Source organism: Oncorhynchus keta, chromosome 35 (genome assembly GCF_023373465.1).
Source record: "Oncorhynchus keta strain PuntledgeMale-10-30-2019 chromosome 35, Oket_V2, whole genome shotgun sequence".
NCBI lineage: Eukaryota > Metazoa > Chordata > Actinopteri > Salmoniformes > Salmonidae > Oncorhynchus > Oncorhynchus keta.
The window spans coordinates 44,551,008-44,569,943 of record NC_068455.1 but is presented as its reverse complement, the minus strand read 5'-3'; the positions used below and the strand labels follow the sequence as shown (position 1 = coordinate 44,569,943).

Below are 18,936 nucleotides of genomic sequence, written 5' to 3'. Positions count from 1 at the left end.
AGATAGTAACTACTAACAACTAACTAGTAACTAGTAACTACTAACAACTAACAAAAATTCAAAAAAAAGAAAGAAAAAGGTAGAAGCATGGTACCATTGAATGCAAACAAATGGCCAAAGCATGTGTTGTGGTACCTTAATCTGGACCGTTGAGGTCAAGGGGTCAGATAATGTACAGTGCCTTCGAAAACTATTCAGACTTTTCCAAGATTTTGTTGTGTCACAGCCTGAATTTTAAAAAAAATTGATAAAATTTAAAATGTTTACAAATTAATAAAAAAAATTCATCTGAAATGTCTTGAGTCAATAAATACCGGACACCTTTGTTATGTCAAGCCTAAATAAATGCAGGATTAAAAATATGCTTACAAAGTCAAATAATAAGTTGCATGGACTCACTCTGTGTGCAATAATAGTGTTTAACATGATTTTTGAATGACTACCTCATCTCTGTACAACCACACATACAATTATATGTAATGTCCCTCAGTCGATCAAAGAATATTGAACACAGATTCAACCACAAAGACCATGGAGGTCTTCCAATGCCTCGAAAAATAATATTAATACTTATTATACCCATAAAAAGAAATTCACAAACGTGTTTACATCCCTGTTAGTGAGCATTTCTCCATTTCCAAGATAATCCATCCACCTGCGGCATATCAAGAAGCTGATTAAACAGCATGATCATTACACAGGTGCACCTTGTGCTGGGGACAATAACAGGCAATTCTAAAATGTGCAGTTTTGGCACACAACGCCACCGATGTCTCAAGTTGAGGGAGCGTGCAATTGGCATGTTGACTGAATGTCCACCAGAGCTGTTGCCAGAGAATTTCATGTTAATTTATCTACCATAAGCTAGTTACAGTTTTCACTTAAATCTCCTTGAAAATCTATGACAAGATCTGAAAATGGTTGTCTAGCAACGATCAACAACCAATTTGACAGAGCTTGAAGAATTTTGAAAATCCTTGTCTCATCGCGCACCAGCGACTCCTGTGGCGGGCCAGGCGCAGTGTGCGCTAACCAAGGTTGCCAGGTGCACGGTGTTTCCTCCGTCACATTGGTGCGGCTGGCTTCCGGGTTGGATGTGTAGATGGGCGAGAATTTATTTTATTTAATCCATTTTGAATTCAGGCTGTAACAATAAAATGTGGAATAAGTGAAGGGGTATGAATACTTTCTGAAGGCACTAAGTGCGGGCTCTCCAAAAGCCAGCCACGGGCTGTGCTGTCTACATTGACAGCCCATCATCTAAAGAACCCAGCCTTTCTCGTTGCAGCTGAGAGCCTCTGATTTATTGAAGAGCATCAAGAGCCAATGAATCACATCTATTGATTACAAGCTGATGCTCCAAACACAAGCACACCACCCCAGCTCCTCAGTCTACCTGCTATTAACATATATATGAATTTGTGACTGTCAGCGCAGACATAACAAATGCTGCTGCTTTGATATTCTAATTATCTCAATACCTCAGGTCTGGGCCATTCACAAAAATGCGCCATCCGGAGGGATATAAATCTAGTCATGGCGGTAGAGGGAGCAAGTGAGCCTAGTCTCCCTGCCTGCCAGATAAAGAAGCATCGCATACTGGTATTCATGAGTGCTGACCTGCCAGTGTAAAATTTGACTGATGGAGCCCAACTGTCATTCCAAATGGTCATGAAGAGTCCTTACTGTAATGTTATTTTGCAACCAAACTGAGGTAAACATGTAACTTTTCAAGAACGCTCTGTGGGATATTGTTCCGATAAAACCCTAAAGGGAGCCCAACGGGAGCATCCTCTTATGTCCTAAGGACATCCCCTGTTAGCTGGGTCAGTCCTCACACTCTGTGACCAATGACAGGAAGGGGTAAACAGGAGATGATGTCACAGCAGTCTGGTGCCTGAGGTTTGGCGGTGTGTGGGCATGCTGGATTCTGCCTGTGGATCTGCTATCGATCACTTACCCTGAGCTGCCAGGTTATTTAATGGGTGGGTGAAGCAATTATCCAAGGGCTTTATTGGCAGAATTGACAGCCACGCGGGGAGAGGAAGTGCACACTGCAACGACTAATCATGTGGTGACCTAAAAGATGGAGAGCCACAGAGCTTTAAATCAACGCACGTACTTACATGTGTTTACGGTTGGGGAAAAAAAACACTTAAGAAAATAGGATATGCATTACAGGAGGATTTAAGGGGACGGACTTTACAAGATTGTCCACTTACGTTGGCTAAGCCAGTTTAAGTGCACAATCAGCCTTATATCAAATGCTATTTGTCTCAACGATTATCCATAGTTTTCTACATATGGCATTTTTCAATGGTCTAATGTTAGATCTTGGAAAAGTCACTTTAAATAATGGCACTTTAATAATGTTCACGTCTTACATTACACATCTCATATGTATATAATGTATTTTATACCATCTATTGAATCTTTCCTATGCCACTCGGTCATCGCTCATCCATATATTTACATGTACATATTCTTATTTCATCCCTTTAGATGTGTGTATTAGGTAGTTGTTGTGGAATTGTTAGATATTGCTGCACTGTCGGAACTAGAAGCACAAGCATTTCGCTACACACTCGCATTAACATCTGCTAACCATGTGTATGTGGCCAATTAAAGTTGATTTGATTTGAAATACATGTAAAAGGGATACAGGTAGACCTAAACTAATCAAGAAAACACACAAAACATTATTTCACCAATATGAAATACAAGTGACTTGGATTGTTCCAGAGAGTGTTGCTCACCTGTCTCCACGTCCGTCACCATGGCCGTGTTGTCAAAGGAGCCGGTGAGGAGGCGTCGCCCACAGGGGGACCAACAGGCATCTCGCACCGCCCCCGAGTGGGAGGAGTATACCTGCAGGCACTGCCCACTCTCTGCACCATCCCAAATCTGCAAAACAGGGTGTATTCATTAGTGCAAACTAGTGATGCGGGTTGACTCAGAACCCACAGTCTCAGTGGGGTGGACAGGTTTAGGGTCATTAAATATTATGTGGATGAAAGGTGGCATGCGGGTTGAATAAAGAGAGAACAATATCTTAAAATCTAAATATATTATTCTTGTGAAATGTGTACCTATGGGCTACATTGAGGTTTTTATTTAATTATTTTGAGCTATCTGGCATTAGTGCATAAGCCTAAGCTTCATGGCCTAACTGTTCGTGCGTCAATTGCCAAATGCTTTTGGGAACAGGAAGAAAACGTTCATGTCAACCCACGGAGGCAAAAAGGACAATGTCGGAGTTGAATTCAGTAAGAGGAAAGGCGTGAAAGGAGAGTTGAAAGTAAGGAGACGGATGGCAACAAAAGTAATGTTTCGGGAAAAAAATTGTGAAACGGTAAATGAGGATGTTGTGAAGATCTATACAAATTTGACAGTCACAAGATGAGGTCTTCAAATAGGCCTATGGCATGTCAAGGGCACTGTAGCCTCCTGTTCAGATGGGTTAAATGGAAACTGAAATCTGGACACTGGCTATAGGTCCATAACCGCTCACACAGCCTTCATATTAACTCCTGCAGAATTAAGTTTTTCTTCAAATGTAGGCAAAGTGTTGAGAAATATGATTACTTTCTTTCAGCATCTTGAGAGAATGCAAATGCTCAGTTAGATACCATCTGTAGAGGTGCCATCATTATTAGCATCAAAGCTGATTTTAACCACAAAATATGCATCCACATCCAAGCCGAATTGAAATCTTAACAGAAACATGTTGGGTTGTTTTCAAAGCTTTCTATTTCCTTACAAATGGTCAAAACAATATTATATCTCGTTTTTTTTATTTTCTTATTGCACTTTCTCCCGTCCATAAACGTCTTTGCGAACGCGAAAGAAGAGATGAAACTTTACCGATGCTTCAAATAGATTGAAGCATTCAGTCTAACGATTTATGATATTTTGGTGAGCAAGGGTTAATTGTGTCTTTTAGGGCAACATATAATGACAGAAGAGAAGCTGCTGTGAAAAAGTATTTGCCCCCTTTCTGATTCTCTATTTTTACACTTTAAAATGTTTTTTTTTATACTGAATGTTATCAGATTTTCAACAGAAACCTAATATTAGATAAAAGGGAACCCGAGTTTACAAGTGTAATCTTATTGTTTTTACTTATTCTATTTATTTTATGAACAAAGTTATGCAACGCCCAATTCCCCTGTGTGAAAAAGCAATTGCCCCCTTACAACCAGTTATTGAGTGTGCCACCTGTAGACTCCAACCAAATGCTTCCTGTCATTTTGATTAGCATCACATCCCTGTGGAGGAATTTTTGCCCACTCTTGCATGCAAAACTGCTTTAACTCAGAGTTCTCAAGCATGAGCTGCTCATTTCAAGTTTTGCCACAACATCTCAAGTGCGATTAAGTGTGGACTTTGACTAGGCCATTCCAAAACTTCAAATGTATTACTTTTAAGACATTTTCATGTAGACTTGATTATGTGTTTTGGATCATTGTCAAGCTGCACTGGAGCTTCGGCTCACAAAAAACATCTAGTCTACTTGTGTGCGGGCCTCAGATTTTCACATAGTCAGGCATTTACGGACGGGTTATTAGCAATTGCAGGTGAACAAACAGCTGACCTGCGCACCCCTAGTGCAAACAAATTCAGGTAGTTTGCCCCCCATTTCATCCCATTTGCTTCTGTTTGGTTCCTAGTGAATAGATCCCTGGATACAGTGCAGCGGTTAATTAGAGACAGTCATGTTTTGAGGAACTTTAAAGGTTGTAATGGGAATTCTCATACACCCCAGAGAGAGCACAAAGAGACTTTTTAAAATCACACGCATTATTCTGTATCAGAAAAAAGTATGGTTCTTTAAGAGGGTGCTACACTCACACTTCGCCTAAGTAAAAATCGGTAATATGGGGCGTTTCAAACTGGACAATTTCCCTATAGATTACAGGGAAAAAGATACTCATTGGTTTCTTTCACGGTTCTTCAAATCAAATAAATTAGCCTAAATAAAAAAAGTTGCCTCCCCCACTATCATATTGCTAAGTGTATGCAGGAGGGATTTTTTAATTTAATTTTATCTGTAGATCAAACATCTTTAATTTTAAAAAGTATATTGCATCCAATAGCACATTGGATCAAGGGTTTGTGATAAATTAAGTCCACAAGCAAACACACAAACTACAAAACATGTCCACCTAGATCAATGGCTTTGGTGGAGAACTAGAGCTATTTGTGAAGGATATTTCGCTATCCCCTGAGTGAGACAGAGCCTGTGACATGATGACAGGGCCACTAGTCGAATACATCCTGGTGCTCTACAGTCACCTCCAGAGCCAACAGGAATGCTATTTTCAGACTGTGTGAATAAATGTCAATGTGACAAGGCAATTGAGGTAAAGCCGGCAATCCATATCTAAGAGTAGGATCACGCTGAGATAATGATCTGGCGGCGAAATTTAAACCAGAGTAAAAGCCCTGGGCTGCTGTACGTGTAAACAATCTCACATACTATTTGCTGCCTCCTACATTGGGGCCCCAGGCAGCCACACAGTCCTTTAGGATGGCATTGAATTACTTTTGAGAGGGAAGAAACGGTAATCTGAAGCTCTGTGTTCACCTCTCACTTTGGCTGGGAAACAAGTGCATATGCACCAAAAACTGATATGCTTGCATTCATTTGGGCATAGAACTTAGTATATTCTAACAACTTTAGTGTCTCGGTTAACACAGAAAATTAATGGATTGCAGCAGACCTTGGGTCAAAAACTATTTGAAATCATTTCAAAAAGTTTAGTTGGGAGTGATTGAGCTGCCCTAGCGAAATGGAACTAATAGATTAGTTGTAAAACTGCAAACTCCTCCCATAGAGGAGCCCCTCCAGCAAACACCAAAAGTACTATGGAAGTAAAGATTTAAAATGGTACTCGTCATGAACGCAGGTCTGGATTGCAGTCTCTCCTTGTTACTAGATTTTTTACATTTTGGTCAACTATCCCTTTAAAAAGTCCCAGTGCAGTAAAAAACATGATTTTTCTGTCTTTTATATATGCACAGTACCAGTCAATAGATTGTGTGTTCAATGTTTTACTATTTTCTACATTATAGAAGAGTGACGACATCCAAACTACAAAATAACACATGAAATCATGTAGTAACCAAAAAAAATAGGTGTTAAACAAAATCGTATGTGAGATTCTTCAAAGTAGCCCTTTGCCTTGATGACAGCTTTGCACACTCTCGGCATTCTCAAAACGGCCTTCTAATTTCCCCCCAGCACAAGGTGCACCTGTGTAATGATAGTGCTGTTTAAATCAGCTTCTTGATTATGCCACACCTGTCAAGTGGATGGATTATCTTGGAAAAGGGAGAAATGCTCACTCACAGGGATAAGCTCATTTGCTCAAACTTTGAGAGAAACAAGTTTTTGTGCATATGGAAAAATGTCTTGGCTCTTATTTGAGCTCATGAAACATGGAACCAACACTTTACGTATTGCATTTATATTTTTGTTCAGTGTATATTTCCACACGGAGGTTGGAATAATACTGTGAAATTGTGAAAATTATGCCTTTTTAGTGTAATAGCTGTCTGAAAAGGCCAACAGAATTGTTAGACTGTTTTGGTGGGAGGGAGTTTTAGCCTCCCAAGTTCATAGACCAATAAGAGAGAGAGTTCCAAACCTCGTTGGCAATAACAGCTAGTTTTCAGTTGCCCCCCTCTCAGACCACTCCCTGACAGCACTAGCGAAGTTCTTGAGAAATTGCTCTTTGCTCATTTTTTTTTTTGTTGTACAATTTTCATTGAATACAAATCACAATAAAGTACTTAATTGTCACCCAGAAATGATTTGATCCTGTATTGGACCTTTAAAGGTGTTTTATTTTATTTACTGACAAATTGGCTTAATTCAGTTGTAGATTAGGGCTTATTTTGAGGGTTTCAAAAAAGCAAGACAGCACTCGCTAATTCATTTATCTAGCTAATTAACTTGGAGTGCCATAAATCGATCTCAAGCAAGAAATAGCTGAATGATTTTGTGATTTGAATGCAGGCTTCTCTGATCCTAGTCGTGAAGAAACAAAGGAAAAGTGCACCAGCCTGTCACGAGTGTGATTAGGTAGTTTCTACTACTTGACAAGAGGAAGACTGCAAAAACAGCCCAATGACAACAGAAGTGGCGCTGGTTTAAATAAGTCAATTTCACCCTTTGGAGATTAGAGGCTTGCTGAACCTGACAGACCCTGATTCAAGTAGGTGGCAATGGTGCCAACTGTCAGTGCCATGGGAGACATCTCAGTGTCAAAAGAAAGCGTCTGCCAGCCCCTTTGGAAAAGTCTCCTCAGGAAACGTTGGAAATTGAGTGGGTGGTCTCATGTGTGAAGGCCAAAACTAATGATGAGAAGTTTCTATGCCATAGCATATCCAGAGGGTCTTTGAAGATCTGTGAGCCAGATCAGTCTCCCTCCATTTCATTATTGAACACTGTACTGCACAGAGCATGAAAGAGCAAGGAGAAGTATGACAGCCCCCATACTCCACAGAGAGTCGACAGAAATGTGTGACATGTCAATTCAGGAACAAGCTCCTTCTTCGCTGCTCTGTACCAAACAGAATCCCCTAGAAGCTTAGAGGCAAATATTTTGGAAATGTAAAGCAGTGAAGACATTAGAGGGAATGCCAGAGCAACACAAAAAAAAGAGCTGAAAATGTAATATACTGGAGTAAGTGAACTGTACAATACTATTTCTGTCTATCATGAACAACAGCAACATCTAAACAAGTTCAGCTAAATAATCATTGTAAGAGAAACACTGCCCTCTAAAGGAACAATTCTGACAGTAGGCTGTAAAATGTGTAGGTAGGCCTAATGTAGAAAATTAATGTTTGCAACATTTTCCATTTCACTGGTCACTTAAAGTCCTGGCAAATGAAAAATCAGCCTCCTAATGGTTTCTAAGTCACAAAAAATATAAAAATTGTATTCATGTTATCAACATAAACACTATTGCGAGACAACTGCTGTAACCATGGTGACTGTGTACAGCTACAAACATCTCTCTCCTGCAGCTAAATGACAAATAGTAGCCTACAAAAGACCAGGGCTGGCCAGGGACATAGGGTCCTCTTCTGACCTACCCGTGTCCCCTACTGACCTGTCCCCCCTTCCTCAGCTTGGCACTAATTTTTATTTGGGTTTCCCTGGATTAATTTTGCATTGCATATTCCAATTGGGTGGCCCATTCAAATTATTTGTGAGATTGATCGACTTTAGACAGATTATTATACAAACAATAAATATTGATAAGGGCTCAATTAATTTGCATCCTCAAATAGGTTTTATTTAAGTAATTGGACGAGGAAAACAATTATGAATCTAGTGTTACTAACTGATCTAATCCCCAGCAACAGACAATTAACTCACAAGCCCTGTCGTCTGAGTTAGTCTGCCAAGTGACAGAGGGAGCCTAGCAGCAGTACACTTGCACTCCTGCATGAATAGGCAAATGTCATCATGAATATTTAAATTGTTAATTATACCGAGCCCATTGGTAGCAGGTAGCTAATGCTCCCTGGCGCTGTGCAGGAAACGCACTTTTGCTCTGGATCAAAATATTTCGCTTTCTGCACCAATTGACCTATGGATGAGATGAATAGCTAGCTGGTGGTTCTATTTACAATCACTCTTTCAGTGTCTCACTTTGGGTAACGCCTTGCTAGGGGCGAAGTCTAGGAAGATCCAGTCACACAAAGTCGGTCAGACGGGTGCAACCGCCAATAGAGAAACAATCGACAAGGTCCTCTGCTTAACTGTTCACAGGTAGACGGTCAAGAACTCAGCCGCCAAGCGCAGGACAGAAGCTTCGTGCTGAGGATTGCCCTCACATGACAGCTAGCTCTCGCTTTACCAGCCCAGATACCTGCTTCGTGTTGCTTATTCCCACCAAAGTGGAAGAAAGGAAATATACTCGAGATTCGGTTAGCCAGACTCTAAACTAACCTTGCTAGCTAAGAAAGAACGCACATTCTTCAGTTAGTGGTGTGCTTGCTATATTATTATATATTATATATATTATTATTATATATGCCATTTATCAGACGCTTTTATCCAAAGCGACTTACAGTCATGTGTGCATACATTCTACGTATGGGTGGTCCCGGGGATCGAACCCACTACCCTGGCGTTACAAGCGCCATGCTCTACCAACTGAGCTACAGAAGGACCAGCTATACCTAGGCTAATAGTCTCTCGCGTTCCCATACCTCAAATCACGTACTCCCTTGGAGGCCTGGAGATTTTGATTGGATGTTACATTTCAAGACCCCCCCCAAAAATACCTAGCCACAATGAGGTTCGTTTTGAGAAGCAGCAAGCTAGTTAACTAGGTTGCCTTCAAGGTTTAGCCGAATTCTCTAAATGAACCTCATTATGGCGAGCTATTTTTTTTGGCCTTCAAAAAATGTCTAGTTCTAAAAAGGTCACCAGTGCTAATTTTGTTGACATTTTCAGCCCTCGCACACTGTTGCTCCTATGGCACTAATCTGGTGAGCACCTTTGGAGCTCCAGCCAAGCAAGGCACATCACTGATTTACAGCGGTTTTCGACCCCTCTTCAGCTCATTTCTGCCATGGTACTTCCCCAAGCTTCCTATTTTAGGGACGAGGTTACTAACCCTCGACGTGAACACTAAGTTAGCTAGCTAAACGCCAGGGAACACTGGCTGCACAGCTAAGTATTGGTGAAGCACACGATAAGATCTCCCTCCCCGGGAAGTATGCTTGATATAACTAGACTGACCCACTGGGCGAACGGACTCGCTAGCTATACAGCTAAGCTTCGAATAGCAGATGCATAGCCCGGGTCTCCATACCAGAGATATGGCTACTTTTACCACTGCACAGGGCGAGTCCCCTGCTGTGATGCAGTTAGCCCACGCCACACTACTAGGCGAAGCTCACTTAGAAGTATGCCATTCACGTTCTTCAGCTATCAGTGTGCAAGCAATAGCTAGGCAATTGCCAGCCAGCTAATACCAGGGCTACCGTCCGCCAGTACACACTTTGAGCTAGCTCTTATACCTACACTGGGTAGTGTTACTTTCCCCCTTATGTAGCTTGCCCTCGCTGGCTAGGTTGACCAGTTGTGCCTTGGTCCTATGGTCGTGGGAGATGTTTCAGCCTGTAAAGAGCAATAGTGTTCTGCGGCTAACTACAGTTATGCGTTTAGCTAGGTGAGTTGTACAGACCCCACGGCCAGGCTTTGAGTAGTTCCCATATAAACCAGCTGCCAGAACCTTCTCGCACAGCGTTATGGCTATTGTTTTCCCCGTACTGGACGAACTAAACCAAGCACTCAGATACCAGGAATTATTAGCTAGCTACAGCTAAAACTGACCACTTAAACCGCACAGCACTACGGTCAAATGAGGCGCAACAATGCTCGCTCCGGATAACATGGTGGAAGCCTGAGTCAGAATAGTAATCTCCTGGGTGAACAGTGGCTAGCTGATCCGAAGTGCGACAACCTCACATTTCAGCGTAGTCTACGCTCAGTACCCAAACAGCTAGACCCATCCTACAAACATTGTGGTGCTTGAGTCCATTTATTTCACAGCTGCAGTTCGAGCCACTGGAAAGCGTGAATATTAGATTGCTTGCTTGAAACTGCTTTACATTTTAGCCATTGCATTAGCAAAACAGGTTGGAGAGCTGCATGCACCGTCAGGCCACAACTACCTATGATTTGCCCCAGCGATATCCAAGGTTTGTCCCTTGTGTTAGTAGTGCTTTATCCCATTGTATAGTGGAAGCTTGTCTAAATCATGGACATTGTTCCAAGGCATCTCTGTTCAAGATATCTATAATGTGGCATGCTGGGGTACCCCCCATACATTCGTGAGGTTCTACGAACTGGACGTCATTACACCCTCGTTAGAGCATATAGTGCTTATTGTCGGGACTCCTGAGGGTTGATCCGATCCAGACATGGCTTCGGCGAGTATATGAGCTCTACTCGATTTGGCTATATCCCCAAAGTGACCGAACGAGTAATTGAAATAGAACTTCAGGTTACCTAATGTAACCCCGGTTCTATGATATTATGAGTGAGGTCTCTCACCGCATTACTCTTCATGCTTTGCGTAAGGAAGATGAACGTACTTAGAAGTGAACATGGGAGCAGACTACGGCTCCTTATATGGAAAGTGGGTTGGTCCACTATTGATCATTGCTCCTGTCCGACAGACGTTGTGTGATTGGACCTTCCTAGACTCCATCCCTAAGAGGTGTTACCCAAAGTGAGAGACATCATAGAACCTAGGTTACATTCGGTAAACTTAGGTCTTCCTGGGTCGTTTTAATTGGGGCACACCGTAGCAAAACATTTTGCAACAGAAAATTAAAACAATTTCTTATCTGGCAAGTTAAGGTAGTCCCTCACAGTTTCATTCCATTTTCTTCCATTTGGTGGCATACGACCCTGGTGAAATGTGGTAGGTAGTAGTGTTACATGGTATACCAAAACATCAGTACTCTCTCGATACTAGAACATACTTTTGGGTACTTCTGGCAAATGTGTCCCATGTCATCTACTGATTGAGAGAGGTACAAGTCTCTTTCAGCACAGCTGATATTCCCATAGAGCACTCATTGCTAGCTCTAGCCTGCCATGAGGAAACACTGAGCATGGTTACATATAATGTTCCATTTAAGCCGTTTGTGGGTGCAGCTCTGCCAGGACAGCCTTGCAGAAGAAATAACAGCCAGCACAGAGAAGCACGAGATTAGAAAGTTGAGTTTCCCCCCAGTCGTTAACACCATCAACGTTTCCCTTTACTGTGGGATTATGTGATCGAATCAACGCAATATTAACCATTTTCAATGCAACATACCGAAACAAAACTAACTATGCAAGACTTTGTATACAAAACTATGCAAGATATTTAGTTGTAGGCATAGAGCATCAGATTTTATTGCATTGACAGGCATGACTCAGGCCCGTACTCTACACAGAGTACAGACCGGTGAGCCATAACCAATCAGAGCTGCAGTAGACCTATATGCAAATAGACCCTTGCCATATATGGATGTGCCATTCACTTTGAACTGGACTATTTTACAGCATGAGCAGTCAGGATTATTACACAATTGTTTTGAGATCAAAGCGAGTGCTGCATATAGCCACGTGTGCACATTTGTTCATATTCTTTGCTAGTTAGTGCGTTATTGGCCCGAATTATAGCTACTTTGTAGTCAGCAATGTGGGAGTGATTGCTTCCAACAAGAGCAAAGTGTGTACATTTGAAGCGATCTTTGAAAAGCAAGTCTGGTACAGAGATCAGTGTTGTATTTTGAGACAGGCTTGAATAAGCTAAGTAGCGAATAAGCAGAGGGTATTATAATTTGTCTGATTCTCTGTAATGGGAATAATGAAAGTGGTTTCTTACATTAAACACCACAACAAAATGTTCCGCCACCTCCTTGTCAGAAGGACAAGTGGATAAACAGGTTAATGTCAAGCCCTGCGTGTTTTTTTTTCTTCCAAAAGTCTCATGGAATGTAGGCCTACATTGAACACCACACATTGGCTGCTACTGTAGACAATGATAGAACTGCTATTTGTTAAAATGTTATGATGCATTTTCTCATGGTAGGCCTACATTTTAATCAAATAGCCACAGTAGCCTAGTTGGTCACTGTTAAAACAGTAAATTAAAGCGGGTACAGCTTCAGTGTTCACAATAAACGCGCACCTGAAGTTGCACAGAATTAATATAAATAGTTTTAAAACATTTTCCCTAATGATCCTGTTCACATCTGAAATCAGGCCATAAAAATAAACATTCTACCACAGTGACCATGTCAATCAAATTCCATTTGATTCGGACATTTAAAGTTTGTATGTGACAACTATTTCTAAGATGCATACTTACAGGTGTTTCCTGAACTCTTCACTCGGCATAACAGGGAGGCTTGCTGCTGGCACATGTGCAGATTAAGCCGTTTACATGCCCTAATAATTTGAAATATTGTGCTGAAACCAGGGGTTTTAATTGGTGTATGTATGCTATGCCTACTTCGATTTTGACCTTAAGATAAGCAGAGTAAGATGTTTACATGACAATTTCCATACTCTGCTTACTGCCGTAAATCAATGTAATATCAAATTATTTGCGTGCATGCAAATGTGCTCACCACTGGGAGTTTCTTTGTGTGTGAATGACATGGCACTTTTATAAAAGAAGAGACTGCTTCTATGTAAATGTTGTTGATCAGTACAATAAAATATGTCCCAAATGGAAGGTAAACAGATTGATTTCATGAGGCTACAGATGGAAAACAGCCAAAACAAGCTCAATGCATTCATGTGTATTGTGAACAGGCCTAGGCTACATCTTGATTTACCCAGCCTATCAATAGAGATTTACCATTCAAATAAATGATTACCATTACGCTGTTATGTAGTTAGACTGGTAAAAAACTCATTGAAATTGATTGTATGATTGTATCATTTATTAATTAAAGCATACATTGAAAAATCTTTGGAATTATATTGAACTCAAAATATATCTGGAACAAGTGCCATCCTGTGACTAATACGCATTTTTATTTTGTTGTTGCTGTGGTATCATTTGGGTATTGTTTTGGTATGTAGTATTGTGATGGTATCGAGTATTGTGATACTGAACATGGTATCTAAGTCAAAATTCTGGTATCATGACAGTAGGTAGTAGTGGAGGAAAGGAAATCCCATGGGTCCTGACACACATTGCTCTGACAGTGACACAGGTGTTTCTAAAGGCAGCATGTCTCGCTGTTATCATCCATCTTACCTGGTGAGCCACTTACATTGAATGTCAGATCTGTACACTAATTACCCACTTACCTGTCCCTAGGACTGACAAGTGTAAAAGTATGCCTGTGTGTATGTAGGCTATGATTTACCCTACGACATGTATGACCGAAAACATGGAGCACTCAATGGCTCACACACACACACCATTTACCACATCATCATGGTTACCTTGACAGTCTTGTCCATGGAGGCAGACAGTAAGAGATGGCTGAGCTGGGGCACTGGGCACCACTGGATCATGTTGATTGGAGCCTGGTGGGCCTGGAGGCTGAGCTGCATGCACCTGGGCACCGCTGCCCTGCCAGGCCTGGGCCCCAGGTACGGACGCACCCTCTCAGAGACCTCTGTCAGCAGCCTGGAGACAGTGGACTTATCATTCGTTTCCAAAGAGGTTGGTTCTTCTCTCGTTCCTTGTGTGGCCAACCTCTGTCTCTTAGGAATGTATGGCGAGACACCAGGTGGTGCAGCCTGATGCCTCTTCGCTGTGGCCAAATTAACACAGTATTGTGGAGCAGAGTATGGTTTTGAGTTTGAGCTGTTCTCCACAACCCCTGAGAGACCCAATGGAAGGGGATAAATCTCCCTGTGAGGTTCAGACACTGTCCTACCATCACCACATTGTCCTATTTCCAGTTGTTTGTCATGGGGACTGGGTAATAATGGTCCGTAGAAGTTAGAATCCAACCATTTCTGGTTTCCTTGGGACTGCCTGATATCATCCATGGGACAGTTGGCAAGATGAGGGAGTGCTCCGTCACCATCCTCCTGGTCAGAATCATCATAGGCCACTAACGAGGTCATTGTCCTTTCCCCAGAACCCTGTGGGATGTCAATTAAATATGATTTATTGAGACAGGTTTAAAGCAGTGTTAAATGTTTTATTTTTTAATTAACCTTTTTAACCAGGTAGGCTAGTTGAGAACAAGTTCTCATTTACAACTGTGACCTGGCCAAGATAAAGCATAGCAGTGTGAACAGACAAAAACACAGAGTTACACATGGAGTAAACAAGTCAATAGCACAGAAAAGGGAAAAAAAGTCTATATACATTGTGTGCAAAAAGCATGAGGAGGTAGGAAAATAATTACAATTTAGCAGATTAACACTGGAGTGATAAATGACCAGATTGTCATGTGCAGGTAGAGATACTGGTGTGCAAAAGAGCAGAAAGGTAAATAAATAAAAACAGTATGGGGATGAGGTAGGTAAATTGGGTGGGCTATTTACCGATGGACTATGTACAGCTGCAGCGATCGGTTAGCTGCTCAGATAGCAGATGTTTGAAGTTGGTGAGGGAGATAAGTCTCCAACTTCAGCGATTTTTGCAATTTGTTCCAGTCGCAGGCAGCAGAGAACTGGAAGGAAAGGCGGCCAAATAAGGTGTTGGCCATAGGGATGATCAGTGAGATAGCACGCGCTCCAGTGGGTGTACGGGTGGGTGTTGCCATCGTGACCAGTGAACGGAGCTTTACCTAGCATGGACTTGTAGATGACCTGGAACCAGTGGGTCTGGCGACGAATATGTAGCGAGGGCCAGCCGACTAGAGCATACAGGTCGCAGTGGTGGGTGGTATAAGGTGCTTTAGTAACAATCCTGGGTTGTGTTCAGTTCAACAGAACATTTGACAAAAGTGTGTAACATTGAAATTAACAGAAACAGTACTGAATTACCAGCTGGAAAAAAAGTTGATTCTGGTGGCCCAGATGGTGCTTACCGTATAGTGTGCTGCACAAGTTTTGCGATTTAAAATGGCCACACCCATATTGATTCAGGCCACAATTCACCACACCCACCAAACCAGAGCAAGCGTACATACCTCAACATAGACACATTCACTCTTAAATTGAAGCTGGACAAGCTAAGGACGTTTAGAAGAGGTGAAGTAGACTACAGAGATGGCAAGGTCTTTTCCTGGTGAAAACCAACCTGCAATAATTCAGATCACACCCACATCTGTTTCTTTCAACTTTACGAGCAGTGACGATGAGGATCATCCAAGACATTCCGCGAGGCCGGCTCCTCCCAAGATTTTTTAGGCCAGAAAGACGAGACACGCAAGGTTCACAAAGAGGAGGAGATGCGGAAGAGGCCAACACAGAGGAGAAGGAAGAATGCAAGATTATCCAACCACATGGAGCATGACCAGAACAAGGCTGTGATCAACATTTCTGGAGAACCCCTTTCTGATGACAGTGTAAGGGTCTTGTCTAAACAAATGTCTTTTGCTCCATCGTAATACTCAACTAATTAACTTAACTCATATGCATGTGTCTGTGCTAATGTTTGTGTTGCTTTGTGCCAATGTTTGTTTGTTTTTTTAAATCCACTTTCAGCCAGAAGAGATTGACATGCATATTATTTATATTAGCTCTTTGTGTACATCCAAGGACCAGCTGTCCTGTCCTGTTCTGAGCCCATTACAATTTTCTTAAGTTCTTTTTTTGTGGCACCTGACCACACGACTGAACAGTAGTCAAGGTGCGACAAAACTAGGGCCTGTAGGACCTGCCTTGTTGATAGTGTTAAGACATTATGTTTGGTTTGTGTCACTTTTACCCTTTAAAACGGGTTCTCCACATCAAAATGTGTAAATTTGTTTTGTTGCATTCTGGACAAAGTGGATTTATGCTTAAAATGTGTTTGAGGTCACAGAAACTGACTGACCTGTCTGTAGTTGGAAAGGTATTTTTCTTGTACCAGGCCTTCAGATGTAGAAACAAAATAGGTCAATAACATACGCACGATACATACTAGAGGTTGAATGGAATGGCCGATTAATTAGGGCCGATTTCAAGTTTTCATAACAATCGGAAATCTGTCATTTTGGACGCCGATTTTGCAGATTTTTTTTTTTTTTTACACCTTTATCTAATCTTTATTTAAATAGGCAAGTCAGTTACGAACAAATTCTTATTTTCAATGACGGCCTAGGAATAGTGGGTTAACTGCCTTGTTCAGGTGGAGAACGACAGATTTTTACCTTTGTCAGCTCGGGGATTCGATCTTGCAACCTTTCGGATACCACTAGGCTACCTGCCGCCCCAATTGAAAGGGGTCCTCACAGAGTTATATTTCAGATAAGAGAGCCCCCTCAGGCAGAAAGCCTGATAGAACTCATCTCCAAGTACATTGATTACTTTATTAAGCCTTTTCCGCCATCACTCCCAGCCTTTCTTCAAGACACCACAGATGTGTTGAATAAAAATCAAGGAATTGAGGCACAGCTTCCTTTTCAGTCACCTTGGATGTGGAGTCTTTGTACACCACCATTGAATATGAAGGATTGGCAGCTATGCGCCATTCTTGAGTACTCGGCCTGACACGCCTCCCTCAGAATTCATTCTCACTGACTGAGTAGACTCTAAATAATAGAAATGTTGTCTTCCAGAACCTCATCTTTAAACAAGTCAAAGCATGTGCCATTGGAGCTTGCTACAGCCCTTACTACGTTGGATTGTACTTCGGTAAATGGGAAAATGACTTATTTCTGGATCCTTCTAAAAAAAAAACAGTTATTTTACCAGATTATATGGTGGGGGTACTATATTGATGTCCGCCTGTTCTGGTCTGGCTCAGAAGATTCACTTATTTCCTTCCACCAACACCTTAACCCTAACATCAAACTGACTATTGAGTACACCAAAGAGAACCTACATTTTTGGGGATCTTGACATCAGTAAAAAAAATTGCACATATACAACTTTAAGAAGCCTACAGATGGGAATACCATTCTGGCACACAGTTTCCATCCCAAAAGGCTAAAATAGAAAATTCCTTATAGCCATTTCTAAAGAGTCTGCAGAATTTGCAATCAGGAAACAGACTAGTGTCAAATCTGCTGCATTGGAGAATCGCTTCTTGAGTTGGGGTTCAAATTCTAAAAGGGCCGGATGACTTGACAGAGAGGACTTGTTGCGGAGGGGAGTTCCTCGTGATGCACAAGAGCGCGTGTACTTTTTTTTACAAATTATAAACTGGGTGGTTCGAGCCCTGAATGCTGATTGGCTGAAAGCCGTGGTATTTCAGACCATATACCATGGGTATGACAAAACAATTATTTTTACTCTTCTAATTACATTAGCAACCAGTTTATAATAGCAATAAGGCACCTCAGGTTTGTGGTATATTGCCAACATACCACGGCTAAGGGCTGTATCCAAGCACTCCTTGTTGCGTCGTGCATAAGAACAGCCCTTAGCCGTGGTATAATGGCCATAAACCACACCCCTTCGGGCCTTGTTGATTAAATATAGCACGGAACATTAGTCTTTAAAAGAGAATTGGGGAATCATCCAAAGTGATACGCTAATACGCAAACTCTTCCCAGAGCCAACAGTCATAAGCTTTAAGAGACAAACTCGTCCACAGCTACCTTCCTGGTGACTCTCAAAAGACTAAACCACAAACCCAGCTGGCTCTTTCAAATGCAACCATTGTAGAAATAATGCACAGAAAAAGTATTTTGTTGACACAGAATATCAAGTCAAACATTTAATTAACTGTAAAACCACCAGCTTAATAGAACACAAGTGCCCCAAAAGAGTAGGCAACTAAGACTACCCCATGGCAAGGCACTACAAGTCATTACACCATGGTAACCCTGCCTCCCTACAAGCTATGGGTATTGATCATGTACCGGCCTCAATCAGAAGAGGGGACCATCTTAAACCACTAAACCAAAGGGAACATTTTTGGTTTTACAAACTGCAGGGCACTAAGTACCCTGGTTAAAAATGAAGATATCGATTTCTCTCCATTGCTTTAGGGTCTTAGTGGTCCCTTTGCTGTCATCTAGTGGACATATTGCCCAACTACCCTCTGTTTGGAAATCCGTGGTCCATATTTGCTGTCATGACCCCTCCTGTCTCATCCTCCAGTATTTATGCTGCAGCAGTTTGTGTGTCGGGGGGTTAGGGTCAGTTTGTTATATCTGGAGTACTTCTCCTGTCCTATTCGGTGTCCTGTGTGAATTTAAGTGTGCTCTCTCTCTCTAATTCTCCCTTTATCTCGGAGGACCTGAGCCCTAGGACCATGCCTCAGGACTACCTGACATGATGACTCCTTGCTGTCCCCAGTCCACCTGGCCCTGCTGCTGCTCCAGTTTCAACTGTTC

General features: G+C 41.8%; 1 protein-coding gene across 5 annotated transcripts in view; it reads right to left on the bottom strand.

Moving 5' to 3' along the window:
- wdr25 (WD repeat domain 25) overlaps window positions 1-18,936 on the bottom strand; it is a 29,140-nt gene that overhangs the window by 5,935 nt on the left and 4,269 nt on the right. For 4 of the 5 annotated variants that reach the window (XM_035752737.2, XM_052497079.1, XM_052497076.1 and 1 more), the window contains exons 2-3: window positions 13,991-14,641; window positions 2,757-2,904 (exon numbers count right to left, since the gene is read on the bottom strand). In XM_035752737.2, the coding sequence (XP_035608630.1) occupies window positions 2,757-2,904; window positions 13,991-14,623 (781 nt within the window). In that variant the 5' untranslated portion in view covers window positions 14,624-14,641. Of the gene's footprint in view, window positions 1-2,756; window positions 2,905-13,990; window positions 14,642-15,749; window positions 16,065-18,936 lie in introns of those variants that run through there. The other variant, XM_052497077.1, reaches the window with a different exon arrangement.